Source organism: Phyllobates terribilis, unplaced genomic scaffold, assembly GCF_046119375.1.
Source record: "Phyllobates terribilis strain yellow unplaced genomic scaffold, ASM4611937v1 Scaffold_2__4_contigs__length_985480577, whole genome shotgun sequence".
NCBI classification, from domain to species: domain Eukaryota; kingdom Metazoa; phylum Chordata; class Amphibia; order Anura; family Dendrobatidae; genus Phyllobates; species Phyllobates terribilis.
The window spans coordinates 687553187-687566171 of NW_027362762.1; the positions used below are offsets into that span (position 1 = coordinate 687553187).

At 42.5% G+C, this 12985-nt stretch overlaps 1 protein-coding gene across 5 annotated transcripts in view; it reads left to right on the forward strand.

Annotated features, from left to right (window-relative positions):
* SLC45A3 (solute carrier family 45 member 3) overlaps nt 1-12985 on the forward strand; it is a 79697-nt gene that overhangs the window by 53274 nt on the left and 13438 nt on the right. For 3 of the 5 annotated variants that reach the window (XM_073666954.1, XM_073666955.1, XM_073666957.1), the window contains one exon: nt 11836-12268. The exons of 1 other annotated variant lie outside the window; for it this stretch is intronic. In XM_073666954.1, the coding sequence (XP_073523055.1) occupies nt 12097-12268 (172 nt within the window). In that variant the 5' untranslated portion in view covers nt 11836-12096. Of the gene's footprint in view, nt 1-8981; nt 9037-11835; nt 12269-12985 lie in introns of all 5 variants that reach the window. One more of the 5 variants, XM_073666956.1, reaches the window with a different exon arrangement.

A 12985-nucleotide genomic window follows, 5' to 3' on the forward strand; every position in this document is an offset into this window, starting at 1 on the left:
CAATTAAAAAAAAGACTACAGGATCATCTTCCATAGGGTATGTGCACACAACAGTCTTTTTAGGTGGGTCTGACGCGCCCAGGGGATGGGGACGACTCGGCGCCCGGGCCTTGTTGTTGCCTGGTTTTGGGGGATGTCGCGGTGGTCAGCTCCCGGGCCCGTACCTGGGGTCACTCTTAAAAGAAGGGGGAAAAGTTATTGGGATAGGGAAATGTTCGTGACGCCACCTGTGGTGTCTGGTGAGGATCACCAGCGCTGCGACAGACCGCTGAGGCCGGTGTTTAGGCAGCTTAGTTGGTGCGGCTCCCCACAGGTGGAGCGGGGCCTCAGGGCAGCGTAAGTGTAGAATGCAGGACAGAGGTGACCCAGCCAGGTCAGAGGAAGAATAGGCACACACACACAACAGTTCAGTTCAGTACCTTTACTGGTGGTGTTTCAGGCACGATCCAGGGCACTTTAGGGTGAAGGGTGAATATCAGGACTCTCCCCAGTGAGCGGGTGCAGGGCCTCCTGTTCCTTGCCTTTCCTTGATAAGTTTCTGACCTGCCTGGAGCTAGGCCTAACTTGGTCTCTGTCTTGCACCTGCTGACCTGGTGGTAGGGCCTTCTGTTTGGAGATCAGACTCCCTGTTCTCTGGGGCCTCCGTAACTCCTGACCCTGGTACGTAATCAGCTTTTGGTGTTCCTGGGACATATAGTTCGCCAGGGGTTCCGGTTGTTTCTGCTGGGTGTAAGGAATCCCTGCAGACGCGGACCCAGTGTCCGGTATATGTTCCTGGGGTGAGCGGGTAAAGCTCCTCTGCCCCCTATGTTACTCTCTTTCCACTCGCCTTCGGCCACGCTCGGGGCCCTCACTAGGCTTCACACGGGCAGTAGGCCTCGCTACTCTTCACCGCTCTTTTGGCGTTGGCACGCCCTAGGCTCACTAACTCGAGCTCTCTGAGTCTGGACTGAACTGACTGAGCTCCACTGCAGGCTTGCTTCTGCGGGAGCTCCTCTCAACAGACTGCCTGCCTAACTCCACCCTCCAGTTTATATATCCCTATCCAGGCTCCCTCTGGTGGTATGAGGTGGTAGGGTGGAGGTGTGTGAATGCTATGATTGCCTCACAGGGGCGCCACAGGTCCACTCCAAAACCCTCCTGAACTAAATGCTGAAAAGAATGATCATAACTTTATAAGCCTTTATATGTAAAAAGACTTGCTGTTCATATGCTCAGTCTTTTGAGTGTCTTTTAATAGCTTCAGGTTTCCAAAGATGCCAAGTGGCTAAAAGAAGTAAGCTGACCATTCATCAGGGGTTTTCCACTTGGAAGACTTTCCATAATTACAATACAAGTAAATGGGAAGGCTCAAAGACACCCGAAATACGCATAGGTGTCTTTTTCAGCATTTTGTCAGTGCTTTTGCTTGAAAAAAAGGTTTCTTCCTTATTAAGTAAAAAATACCCAGAAAATTCCAGTAAGCCTTAAAAATGCTGGAAAAACGCTCATGAAAACAACCATTGACCAAAATGTGTAACGGGATGAGTGGTGGAACCACTATACCGTGAATCGAGGAGAGTCTGGAGGGTGGCTAAGTGAACACCCGACTCTTCAACAGAGCCCTTGATGGTGGGGTTAGACTTGGTTCCGGATGGACGCCAGGTGCTACTCCAAGACAGACCTCGGTAGCAGGGCAGCTGACCCTCAAAAGGGGAAGGAAGCTGCAACAGCAGGTGTTGGCAGGGACGGCTGGGATACAGACAGGCACAGCGAGTGCAGGCAGGTACGGCAGGTATACTGGCAGGTGCGAACAGGAACGGAAGGTATACTGACTGGCACGGCTGATACACAGGCAGACAGGTGCTGGCAGACACGGCTGGTATATAGGCAGGCAGGTGCTGATGGGTACGGCTGATATACAGTACAGACCAAAAGTTTGGACACACCTTCTCATTTAAAGATTTTTCTGTATTTTCATGACTATGAAAATAGTACATTCACACTGAAGGCATCAAAGCTATGAATTAATACATGTGGAATTATATACTTAACAAAAAAGTGTGAAACAAATGAAAATATGTCTTATATTCTAGGTTCTTCAAAGTAGCCACCTTTTGCTTTGATGACTGCTTTGCACACTCTTGGCATTCTCTTGATGAGCTTCAAGAGGTAGTCACCGGAAATGGTTTTCACTTCACAGGTGTGCCCTGTCAGATTTAATAAGTGGGATTTCTTGCCTTATAAATGGGGTTGGGACCATCAGTTGTGTTGTGCAGAAGTCTGGTGGATACACAGCTGATAGTCCTACAGAATAGACTGTTAGAATTTGTATTATGGCAAGAAAAAAGCAGCTAAGTAAAGAAAAACGAGTGGCCTTCATTACTTTAAGAAATGAAGGGCAGTCAGTCCTAAAAATTGGGCAAACTTTGAAAGTGTCCCCAAGTGCAGTTGCAAAACCATCAAGCGCTACAAAGAAACTGGCTCACATGAGGACCGCCCCAGGAAAGGAAGACCAATAGTCACCTCTGCTTCTGAGGATAAGTTTATCCGAGTCACCAGCCTCAGAAATCGCAGGTTAACAGCAGCTCAGATTAGAGACTTGAAGATCAGCTGAGAGCTCCTTGACCTCACTTTACGGCACGGCATTGGTGCTGCTTGGGAACATTCTCAAGAATGTTCCCACGTACCACTGATGCTGAGGTCACCAGGGCTGATCAGCTGATCTTCAGCTGATGAACCCAAGTGACCTCACTCCTGCAGCAGAGCCATGTACACTGACAGGAGTGATTTTACACTCCTGTCAGTGTACATTGCTGTCTTCTACAGCAGTGACATCAGTGATTGCTGATGTCACTGCTGTAGAAGTGACCAGGATCGCCGACGGTGGATATGGTTGTTTTTTATTTTTATCTTTTTTACAGAAGATCAAGGGATTCGGGGACTAGTCGTGCAATAAAAAAATTATTAAAACCGTGTGTATTTTTATTTCATTAACATACTTTATTCTGGCCGTGTCTTTTATTGAAAAAGTGGCGAAAACGTAACTACGGGGTTAGTAATGGAGGGTGTCTTATAGAGGCCTTCCATTACTAACCTGGGCTTCATGTCAGCCACCAATACAAGTGAAGAGAGAACTGAAAAGACACAAAGCGCAAAAATAGGGTCTTATCTGGGTAACAATATTGAGAAAATAACTTGTTAGTGCTCACCTGGTTGGGTTTTGTGCACACAACCACTAATAACGCTTAGGCTGCTGCAGATCCGCGAGGGAAAATGCCAGTAATGAAGAAACAAATGGGTTAATTCTGTGCTGCCATGTAGGAAGGATGAGGGATGCCAATCGGAGTGTAAGTGGTTTATTTAGTCAACGCGTTTCGAAGTATACATACTTCTTCCTCAGGACAACCATGATAAAATCCAGACCTACTGTCTGTCTTCTTCCCCATTATACCATGTAGATTTTAAGCCCCTGAGGGCAGGGTACTCTCTTCCTCTCTGTACCAGTCTGTCAGTTTGTTTACTTTGTTTTATATATGTTATATGTATGTAAGCCCTTATCATAAGTTAAGTACCCTGAATTTAATGGTGCTTTAAAAATAAATAATAATAATAATAATAATAATAAAATAAGGGGAAAATCTAGAACCTTTTAGCCTTGTGACAGGTCCTCTTTAAAGGGAATCTATCAGCAGGTTCTTGCTATGTAATTAGAGGACAGCAGGAGGTTGGTGTTAAAACACAAAATTCAATGATATGTCACATATCCAAATGTGTGCTGCTGTTTAATTAGACTGAAGGTTTAATCACCTGGTAATTATCATTGCTGTGGCTAGCTGGCGTGTGCTTCCAAGTCTGACTCCGCCTCTTCTGTGATAAGCTGGTCACTGTCTATAGACTATGTACAAAGAGACCCTGGTGTGCGTGGGGTTAGCTTTCTCAGCTCTGCTGCATTGCTAAATGTAAAAACTCTGATTGTGTCAGAACCGTTGCACCCAGTAAACTAAGTGATACATCATTGGATTCAGGGACTCTTTCTCTACATGCCGCTCTCAGATGAGGTAGCAAAAAAATTGATTCCCTTTAAGTACTCTAGCGGGACTAATAAAACATATAAAAACAATGAAAAATGTTGTAAAAATCTAAAAAACACCAATAAAATATTACATTTCAATCCCTTCCCCCTATTGTCAAAATATTAATAACAATTTCTAAAAAATAAAAAAAAGAACATTTTTGGTATAACTAGACCTTGTACCACAAAAAAACAAACCCTCCTGGGGCTATGTCTATTGAAGAATAAACAAGTTACGGCTCGTAGATTGAAATAATGAAAAAACAAGACCCACATTTTCTAAACCGGTCTTAATAAAAAGCCAACTGGCCCAACATGCACCATATTTATTAGGAGGTGCACATTTCTTAATAAATTTGGCACAGTTTTGGCATGTCCATGCTCTTCAAACTGAAATCTGTTTTCTGGTGTAAATTCTTGTAGAAATGAAAGTGAAAAAAATGGCTGCCTTTCCAATGGATAAAAAGTTTGAAACTTTATTAAGTATTTGCATTATTTTTTGAGTAATCAACACCTAAAATTATAGTCTAAAATTAAGTACTCAATACGTAACGTGAATATGGATACATAATAAGACCCAAGTTTGACATTTTATATAGACAATCTTTTCTTCGGTTAAAGGGAACCTGTTAACAGAAAAAAAAACGCTATTAACCTGCAGATATGGGGTTAATCTGCAGGTTAATAGCGTTATTAACCTGCCCGGCGCCTGCACTTATCGCTCTAACTATACAGAGCGGTAGCTGGTACCGCGCCCGCAACCCTGACTGACACTCGCTCTCCATTGGGGCCGGGGGTGCGGTTACAGCCACCACTCTGTCTACTTAGAGCGGTGACTGAACCGGCGCCGCCCCAGTGACTGAAAAACGAACGCTGTGGGGGGTATAAATTTCATTTTCTCCCCATAGTTTTCTGCCAAGTGCGGGCGCCAGGCAGTTTAGTAACGCTATTAACTTGAAGATTAACCCCATATCTGCAGGTTAATAGCATTTTTTTCTGGTGACAGGTTCCCTTTAAGACCTCTATTTCTGGAAATAAGCTCTCACACAATTTCACAATATTATTTAGTAGTAATTGCGCACATCTTCAGGCTCCTGCTGTAAAACCAGGAAAGTCTTAACCAAAGCAAAGTTGTATTGAGAGCTTTTTTTTAATGAACCTGAAAAAGATCAAGTAGTATAGTTATGACGTAGTTTTATGCTGAAAATACAGGAAACGTAAATCTAGAACACCTTACCACAAACTTTAACACAATTGTCTTTTAATATTTTATATATTTTTCTCCAAGGCTATTTGTCAAATAATGTATTGTTTGCCATTTATGTTAATAGGTTAACTTAGCGCTATATGATAGTTGGAGTAATTACTATCTGAAACTGATGAACACATTGTCATATTGTTGCAATATGTCTATAAAATGTAATAACCATGTGGCAAGTTGAAACTTGTACTATGTAAAGTGTAGGTTTAGTATGAGAAAGTTCTGGTCACTTAGAACATTTATTTTTTAAAGAATCTAGTTAAAGGGAGTCTGTCACCTAAAATACAATGTTAAACAATCTATATACAGTGCCATGCAAAAGTATTCGTACTCCGTGAACTTTTCCACATTTTTTCACGTTACACCCACAAACTTAAATGTATTTTATTGGGATTTTATGTGATATACCAACACAAAGTAACAAGTATTTGTGAAGTGTAAAGGAAATGATACATGGTTTTCTAATTATTTTAAAAATAAAAATCTGGAAATATTGATGTGTATTTGTATTTATCCCCCTGTAGTCTGATATCTGCAAATAAAATCACGAGTGACCGATTGCCTCCAGCAGTCACAGAATTAGTAAATTACCTAATAATAATAACTATAGCTATTTTGTGAAAGCTTCAGAGGTTTGTTTGAGAACATTAGGGATCAAGTAGCATCATAAAAATCATGGATAAAGTTGTGGAGAAGAGTAAAGCAGGGTTAGGTTATAAAATAATATAATATAAAATAATAGCCAAAGCTCTGAACATCTCACGGAGCACTGTTCAATCCATCATCCAAAAATGTATGGAGTGTGGCATAACTGCAAATCTGCCAAGACATGGCCATCCAGCTAAACTGACATTCCAAGGAGAGCACTAATTAGAGGAGCATCCAAGAAGCCCATGGTCACTCTGGAGGAATTGCAAAGATCCACAGCTTAGATGGGAAAAATCTGTCCACAGGGCAACTACTAGTTGTATACTTCACAAATCTGGCCTTCATGGAAGAGTGTCAAGAAGAAAGACATTTTTGAATGCAAGCCTTAAGACATCCCTTTTGTAGTTTGCAATAAGCCATGTATGGGACAAACTCACATGTGGAAGATATTGTAGATTGTGAGCCCTCGCTGGCAGGGTCCTCTCTCCTCCTGTGCCAGTCGCTGACTCGTTTTGTTAAGATTATTGTAAGTCTTTTGCTATGTATACCCCCTTTTTCCCATGAAATAAATGGCGCTATAATAATAAATAATAATAATAATGTGGAAGAAGGTGCTCTGATCAGATAAGACCAAAGTAGAACTTCTCGGCTAAATGCAAAACGCTATGTGTGGCAGAAATCGGACACTGTACATCACCCTGAAAACACCCCCACCTTCAAACATGGTGGTGGCAGCAACATGCTGTGGGGAAGCTAGTCAGAGTTGATGGTAAGAAGTATGGCTCTAAACAGGAGCGGACTGGCCCACCGGAGGATCGGGAAAACCCCCGGTGGGCCCCAGGTTCCGATGGCCACACCCCCCAAGCCCCACCCCCCTGCCCCCTGTACAGAGAACAGAGGGCCCCCCCGGTTCGCTAATCATATCGGCAGCATCATGCCCATTATCATCATGCCCATTGCCCAGCATGTCCTGCTGCCAGCCTCTGGTTACTGGTACTATGCCCAGCAGCATGTACTACCACCAGTGGCTGGCAGGACATGCTGGGTGGGCATGATAGTACCACGGAGGCTGGCAGGACATACTAGGCATAAAACATGCCTGCCTAGTATGTCTTGCCAGCCTCTGTGGTACTATCATGCCCATCTGGCATGTCCTGCCAGCCACTGGTGGTGGTGTGGTACTATCATACTAGTACTACTACCACCAGTGGCTGGCTAGCAGGATATGCCAGGTGGGCATGATAGTACCACAGAGGCTGGCAAGACATACAAGGCATGAATCATGCCTTGTATGTCTTGCCAGCTTCTGTGGTGCTATCATGCCCAGCATGTCCTGCCAGCCACTGGTGGTACCATCATGCATGCCCATTGCCCATTTTGTTTTTTATTAAAGGTGGAGTCCCTACATGTGTTTTATTTTTATTAATAAAAAATTTTCTCTGTGTTGTGTTTTTTTTTTTCTGTTTACTAGAAATTCATGGTGGCCATGTCTAATTTGGCATGATGCCATGAATTTCAGGCTTAGTACCAGCTGATAATACAAAGCTGGTACTAACCTCATAATTACCCAGCGTGCCACCTGGCACCAGGGCCGTTGGAAGAGCCGGATAAAGCGCCTGGAAATTGCGCTACGATGAATGCGCCAATTCCAGGGGTGGCTGCGGGCTGCCGTTTTCAGCGTGGGGGGCCCAGAATGCTTGGGCCTTACCAAGCTGAGAATCCCAGCCCCCAGATGCCTGGTTTTACCTGGCTGGCGATCAAAATAAGGCGGGAGCCCACGCATTTTTTTTTTTTAAATTATTTTTTTAAATAATTTAAAAAAACATTGGGCTTTCCTGACTTTTGATCAGCAGCCACGGTAAAGCCAGGCAGTTAGAGATGGCAGCCCGTAGCTGTCTGCTTTATCTGCGCTGAGAATCAAAAATTCTGCGGAGCGCTATGTCATTTTTGTTTTATTATTTATTTATTTTCACACTTCTATATGTGTGACAGTCCCAACAGCTAATCACAGACGCTGACACAGAGAATGGGCGTCTGTGATTGGCTGCTTGAGTAACCTGAAAGCAGCCCATACATAGTACCATACTAGAATGTACGGGCTAATTGTACATTACTCGAACAGTCAATCACAGATGCCCATCCTCTTTGACAGCATCTGTGATTGGCTGTTGGGTCTGTCACATCTAGAAGTGTGAAAAGAAATTTTTAAAAACGATGTAGCGCTCCGCAGAATTTTTGATTCTCACCGCAGATAATGCAGACAGCTACGGCCTGCCACCACCAGCTGCCTGGCTTTACCTTGGCTGGCAATCAAAAGACAGAGAAGCTGAATATTTGTTTTAAACTTATTTAGCTTTTTTTAAAAAAAAAAAAAAATGCGTAGGCTCCCGCCATATGTTGATCGCCAGCCAGATAAAACAAGGCAGCTGGGGGCTGGGATTCGCAGCATGGTAAGGCACAAGCGTTCTTGGCCCCCCACGCTGAGAATCGCAGCCCGCAGCCACCCCTGAAAATGGTGCATTCATCATAGCACAATTTCCAGGTGCTTTACCCGGCTCTTCCAGCGGCCCTGGTGGTAAGTGGCACCCTGGGTAATAATAGGGTTAGTACCAGGCCAGCTTTGTATTATCAGCTGGTACTAAGCCCGAAATTCATGGTGTCACCCCAAATTAGACATAGCCACCATGAATTTCTAGCAAACAGAAAAAAAAAAAGACAGAAATTTTTTTTTTATTAAAAATAAAACACATTTAGGGACTCCATCTTTAATAAAGAAAAATCCTCACTCCAACGTAATCCATAGGTCTTCTGTCTTCAGCTCTGCTAGATCTTTGCCATCAGACAAATATGTCTGCTGACAGAGATGAGCAGGCACAGAATGACACTGGAGCACTGCTACTGTGTAGTGGGGCACTATGTTTCTTTTTTTGTCATTTCATGCAGTGTAGAAGTCTTGGGAAAAGTGTGGATTGTGCTCTGGAAGTGACCAGTTATAGCTAACTATGTTATTTTCTGCAGAGATAAGTCCTGCATAGAAGATGTGATATATCGGTCTGCGGCAGATAAAGAACTTGTGAGTATGTGTATTACCTATACACGCACACTGACACTATATACAGAGCTCCTGTGTGTAATATCAATGGTGATCATTGCATTACCTGTACACTGACACTATATGCAGAGCTTCTGTGTATAATGTCACTGGTGATGACTGTATAACCTGTACACTATATACAGAGCTCCTGTGTATAATGTCACTGGTGATCACTGTATAAACTGTACACTGACCCAATATACAGAGCTTTTTTACATTTTTATTATTTTAGTATTATTTGTCACTATGTGGTGGCATTATGTGCTTTGGTCATGACATGATGATATTTGTCCCTTGTATGTGGTATTATTCGGTCACTATGTGGTGGTACTATGTGGTCTCATGGTGTGTCAGTATTTATACCTTGTATCTGGTAGCATTTGATCACTATGTGGTGGTATTATGTGCTTTGGTCATGGTGTGGCGGTATTTGTGCCTTGTATGTGGCATTATTTGGGCACTATGTGGTGGTAATATGTGATCTGGTCACGGTGTGGTAGTATTTCTGCCTTCTATCTGGTAATATTGGTCTTGGTAGAGTGGATTGTGGTTGGTCATTTGTTTTATCTGATATCAATAAGGGGAAACCTCTTTATTTCCAATAGATATTAAATACTTGGATGTTTAACCCCTCCCTGTCCTGTAACTATTACACAGCAGCAGAGATGCAGTTACAGAGGTTCACCAGAGAAAGCAAGTTGGCATTTGGTGCGATTTTCACCTCTGTATTTATAAGACAAAACCAGGAGTGGGTGAGAAATGCATAAAACATTACCTCTGATTGCTCCACTCCTGGTTTTGTCTTATAAATACTGAGGTAAAAATCTCACCAAATACTCAAAGTGCCACAATCTTCTGACAGTGCGGATTCCACCAATAAATAAGTGATCACCTTCCCAACCTGTGCATCGCTGATAACTTGTTTTCACCAATAAAAACCCTTTAATGCAAACTACAGTAATTGTACATCGCATTTCTGGTGAGCGCACAGTGATGGGCAGGAGCCGCCAATATAATAGGTATAACGGCTAACAGGTATTTGCAAATAGCTGAAGGGTGGGTTGGCCCGGGTGGATTGGCTCGGGTGGGTGGGCCCCTGGAGTCAATTTCCTTGGTGGGCCCCAGACACCCCAGTCCGGCGCTGGCTCTAAATATAGGGCAATCCAGTAGGAAAACTTGTTAGATGCTGCAAAAGACTAGAGACTGGGGCCGTGGGTTCACCTTCCAGCAGGACAATGACCCTAAGCATACAGCCAGAGCTACAATGGAACAGTTTAGATCAAAGCAGATTCATGTGTGTGAATGGCCCAGTCACAGTCCAGACCTAAATCCCATTGTGAATCTGTGGCAAGACATGAACATTGCTGTTCACAGACGCCTCCATCCAATCTCACTGAGCTAGAGCTAGTGTGCAAAGAAGAACGGGCAAAAATTTCAGCCTCTAGATGTGCAAAGCTGGTAGAGACATACCCCAAAAGACTTGCAGCAGTAATTGCAGGGAGAGGTGGTCGTACAAAGTATTGACTCAGGGGGGCTGAATACAAATGTACATCACAATTTTCAGATTTATAGTTTTAAAATATTTAGAAAACAATTTATAATTTCCTTTACACTTTACTAATACTTGCTACTTTGTGGTGGTATGTCACATAAAATCCCAATAAAATACATTTAAGTTTGCGGTGTAACATGAAAAAATGTGAAAAAGTTCACAGGGTATGTATAATTTTTCAAGGTACTGTGGTAATATAGGGGACTTATCCCGTACAAAATCATACTACCGTTGTACCTGTTACTGCTACAGTGCCTGAGAAAAAATACTTTTAATTTGCATGCAAATGAGGAAGCTTTGGTGCACCCTTGACGTGGTCAACAGTTCGGTGCAACATTATGCCCACTTATTTTACATATTGAGGGCCTTCCCCCACTTTTGATTGACTGTGCTTGCTTCCCAAAGCGAGCAATGTCTGAACGCGTGTTTGCGCATGCTTACTAACATTGCCTGCGTGCACACACTGTGGGCGGGTGCTTGTTCCTCCCTGGCTCCTATCTGCAGATTCCACTCACTTCCCTACATCGGCATGCCCCCCACCGCAACCGCGATCGTCACACCTCTGCTCTTCTTTGTATACCGGTCTCTCCTGGCTGTACATTGTATATCTGATTGTCTTTTTAATTTGCTGTACTGTTGTATGTACTTCATTCTGTAATTTCTTAATAAACTTTACCTAGTTAAAAAATATATACATACTGTAAATATAAATAAAAAATAGTTATTGTACAGCAAAGATGCATTCCTCAGATAGTTGTCCAGAGTGCAGGGCAACTCTTTCTAGAATGTACTTATCCTCCTCTGTAATTCTGCAACTGTGTTTTCCCCTTCTTTTTTAATCCTGGGGAGACTTTTTATTTCTTGCCTATGAAATTCCTTTGATTTTTCAATTGAGAAAGCTTTTTGTCTTGCTCCATTTTTGAGTTAAACCTTTACATTTTGATTATGCTGTCATACTGTATACAAGTAATAATTTTAAACTACGTAATTTCTAGCAATAAATATGTGTTCGCAACTTTAGTAATGGTTGAACTATTTTTTGCAACAGTGATGCACATGAAAGTTACATTTGTGCCCTTTTGTGTGGTTTGTACTTGCACAGACAGATAGGTGAGGAGCGACATCATGGCCTCTCTGGATATACCATATGGAATCCAATGGATTATTGAAGCTATATATTCAATATATGTATATCAGGTGGTAACATTTCATTTCTCCCTCTGCAGGGGATGATATCACCATGCAGGAATCAACCTCATGGATGTCACTATGCGATCACAACTCCAGTGCTTCACTTCAATAGCGCTTAGGATGGTAGAGCGTGGAAGCGGCACAGTTAGGACCATCGCTTATTACTCAGACTCTTTTAGTACAAATGGGCTTCTGTCAGCCTAAACAGAGTGGCAGTCTTAGATTGCACCTCATTGTAGCCCATATATATTATTGGGTCATAGAATAATCAAAGTGCGGCACAGACGACGCCTTTCATGATGCAGAAGGCAAGGATCAGCGAGTACCTCTACAGTCCTCGGGCACAGCTCCTACTGGTTAATTCTTTAACATGCGGCCTTGAAATATGTCTGGCAGCAGGGGTCACCTTTGTACCACCTCTACTTCTTGAAGCTGGAGTGGAGGAAAAATTCATGACTATGGTGCTAGGTAGGTAACTATGTAAACTGGTGAATGTAAATTAAATCATACTGTCTTTTAATAACTGACCCTATGTTCTGGCTATCTGGAATGGAAAACGCTGCTAAGCTCTCCATTTTTCAGACCTAACTAATGCTTTAGTTTTATATTTTAATTGTAGGCATCTGATGCAGAGCGACAAATCTGCATCATTTGATCATAGGGAATTATATCTAGCCACAGTACTATAATAACACATTAGAGGAAATGTTTCAAGTCCAGCATTTTCTAGCATGAATTTAATAAAAAGCCATTTTAGGCTATGTTCACACATCATGTTTTTTTTGGCATCAGTTTTCTACAGCGAAACCTGATCTTCAAGGGCATTTTGTTCAGGACTTTTCTTCCTTTTTTATGCGTTTTCTCAGCGTTTTTTTCAGTGTCCTTCTGTCTCTTTTTATGCATGTACATAAAGTTCTGTGAAAAATAAGAACCCCTGAAAATTTGCATAAAAAAGCGCATCAAAAAACGCTGAAAAAACCATGATGTGTGAACATAGCCTTACTTATAGGGAACCTGTCATGTTAAAAATGGTATCTGATCTATGTAATCTGAGCTCTATTTTCTGGAATAAATTTTAGTAAATCTCGTGGGCCTCCTCCTGCTAAGACCTGCTCACTTTATAGAAAAGTGACAGGGCTGTAACAAAAGGTAAAAGGTTGCTAAATGCTTGCCTAAATATGGCTT